This window comes from Microcebus murinus, chromosome 14 (genome assembly GCF_040939455.1).
Source record: "Microcebus murinus isolate Inina chromosome 14, M.murinus_Inina_mat1.0, whole genome shotgun sequence".
In the NCBI taxonomy this organism is placed as follows: domain Eukaryota; kingdom Metazoa; phylum Chordata; class Mammalia; order Primates; family Cheirogaleidae; genus Microcebus; species Microcebus murinus.
Window position 1 is genome coordinate 69760588 of NC_134117.1, and position 2679 is coordinate 69763266.

Consider the following 2679-nt stretch of genomic DNA (forward strand, 5'->3'; position numbering starts at 1 on the left):
TTAAGGTTTGGAATAATGCCCTTGCCCCTCCCCTGCCCCCCACAAGTCTGAACTTCAAGTGTGACCATCCCCCAAACGGTGCACCACTTTCAAATCACTTTCTTTTCAAATCTATTATCCTACAGAACTGTAGCGCACTCTACTAAATGTAGTATCACAAGAATGGAAAATCAAGCACCACATGTACTCCCCATCAAATTGGTATCCAGTGATCTACACTAAAGTGCACATATAGTAATAACATTCACTGTGTCTTGGGCAGACGGGAGGTGGGAGGAAGGGATGGGTATGTACACGCCTAATGGTTGTGGTGCCCATTGTCTAGGGGGTGGACACGCTTGAAGCTCTGACTCAGGGTGGGGGGGTAACCAAGACAGTATCAGTAACCTAAACATTTGTACCCCAGTAATATGCTGAAATTAAAAAATTGTAAAACATCAAATCATACCATGTAGATGGGGACTCAGTGGTGACAGGCACACACATCCCTCTACTACAATTGCCTTTGGCTAGGAGGAACTTCTCCAATGAAGTTGTAAACACAGTAACTGGCTCGATTTAATAATTTTTGTCATTAACGTACTCATTATCATTTTAAACATTTCTAATTATCAGTTATTTTATTTTGGCTGCGTACAATGTCAACTAGAATTTACCTTAACCCAGAAGACACACCAGAACTACACATAATGTCATATTAGGGAAGACATCTCTTGCACAGGAGGAAAGAATTTGATACTGGGACCACCTCCCTACTGCAACCTATTGGCTCTAGGGCTGCAACCTATTGGCTCTAGGGCTTGGCAACATCAGTTACAGAGGAAACATGCACACATTTAAGTGTTTTTCATTTTGTTTATGGATAAAGGAAGGATTAAAGACACTTTTCACAATAATATTTGACACAACTAAAAGATGATACAGTGAAAGTGCCCATGTTAACACCTGGAGTTAGACTAAGCTGTTTACACCTCTAACACCAATAATCCAAAGACATGACTTAGTGAGTTCCTGCTGATTCATTCACATTGACTTCATACAATTTTCAAATCCTGCCTTCAATAAATACAGTGATAAAAAATGGGTCTCTATCTATTTGTTCTTAGGTAACAGAATGTTGAATCATAAGAGTATACCATGAACAGCAATTACGGAATATGATTCATAACTATTGTATTCTTAAAGACTTTGTAGTATTTGATTGATGTATATTAGGCTTCATATAAATGTTGTTTGAATTGAATTCACATAAGAACAATGAGCAGAAATAAAGGAAGATAATTTTATCACAGTCTAGATAACTAATTTGAATTTTCAAATATACAAGGCAGTGAATTGCAAGATAAAGCAGTATCCGTGTAGGCAAATACTACCATAAGCGAGAAGACATTAGGTACAGAATATATGGAGAAGATTTCCACCATGGTGGGAAAATGAGCTAGATGACCACGGAGCTCTATTTGCTGTTCAAAGACCTATGACCCTATTAGTGCAATTTCACCCTGAACAGAGCATCCCTCAGAGCCTGGTGAACCTGCTTGTTCCGCAGAGTGTAGATGACCGGGTTCAGCAGCGGCGTCACCACCGTGTTCACAAGAGCAGCCTCTCTGTTGGAGTCCAGCCTGTCCCTTTGGTTCGGTTTCACGTATATAAAGACACAGCTGCCATACATCAGAGAGAGGACAATGAGGTGGGAGGAGCAGGTGGAGAAAGCTTTCTGCCGCTCCTTGGCTGAGGGGAGACGCATGATTGTGACTACTATGTTGCCATACGCAATGATGGTTATCATGAGGGATGCAAACAGGATCAACGAAGTGAGGACAAAAGCAAACATCTCAGTAGATCTGGTGTCAGAACAGGAGAGATGAATTAAGGAGCCAAGATCACAGAAGAAATGTGGGATGACATTGGGGCCACAGAAGGACAGCTGGGCAACCTTGACAACCAGACCAGTGATGACGATGAAGGACAAAACATAGCAGAAGAAAACCAGAAGGAAACAAACCCTGAGATTCATCATGGTTGGGTAGTGCAAAGGTTTGCAAATGGCCAGGTAGCGATCTAAGGACATGGCAGCCATGAGGAAGAAAATCGTTGCCCCAAGAAATAAAAAAGAAAAGGCCTGTGTGAGACAGTCAGTAAAATGAATTGTTTGCCTTCCTAACAGAAAGATGACCAGCAGTTTAGGAATAACTGTGGTTATAAAAACACACTCACAGAAGGAGAAACTGCTGAGCAAAATATACATTGGTGTCTGGAGGCGATGGTCAGCCCAGGTGATGGTGATTATGAGCATGTTTCCCATGACAGAGCCCAGGTACGCCAGCAGGTGCACCAGGAACAGCATGTTCCCCAGGTGCTGGACAGCAGGGAACCCTTCCAGGATGAACTCCTGGACCGTTGTCTCATTCCTCAGCTTTATGGTTATGTCCATTTCTCTGTCTGTCATCAACCCTCTGTGATCTGTTAGGCAGAAAGTACTTTCATTGAAGAATAAAGAATATAATGGATGGCCACTATTTAAAAAAAAATCACTATTTGCTTACAATTACTGTTTAGAGTAAGTGATCATATTTTATGTTTCAATATTTTAGTAAAAATTATCTGAACTTCCACCACTGTTAAATTATAAAAATAAAGGTTTAATTTTTGGTTTTACTTTTGAGAATAAATTATTTT

The 2679-nt window shown here is 40.7% G+C and overlaps 1 protein-coding gene across 1 annotated transcript; it reads right to left on the minus strand.

Moving 5' to 3' along the window:
• Positions 1-1486: 1486 nt before the first annotated feature.
• On the minus strand, positions 1487-2449 carry LOC105860126 (olfactory receptor 6C74-like). Its single transcript, XM_012744631.3, has one exon. The coding sequence runs from the start codon at positions 2447-2449 to the stop codon at positions 1487-1489; it is 963 nt and encodes a 320-aa protein (XP_012600085.3).
• Between the last annotated feature and the right edge of the window lie 230 nt (positions 2450-2679).

Excerpts from the sequence above, each read along its gene's own strand:
- LOC105860126 (XM_012744631.3), bottom strand. The coding sequence starts at position 2,449 with ATGACAGACAGAGAAATGGACATAACCATAAAGCTGAGGAATGAGACA.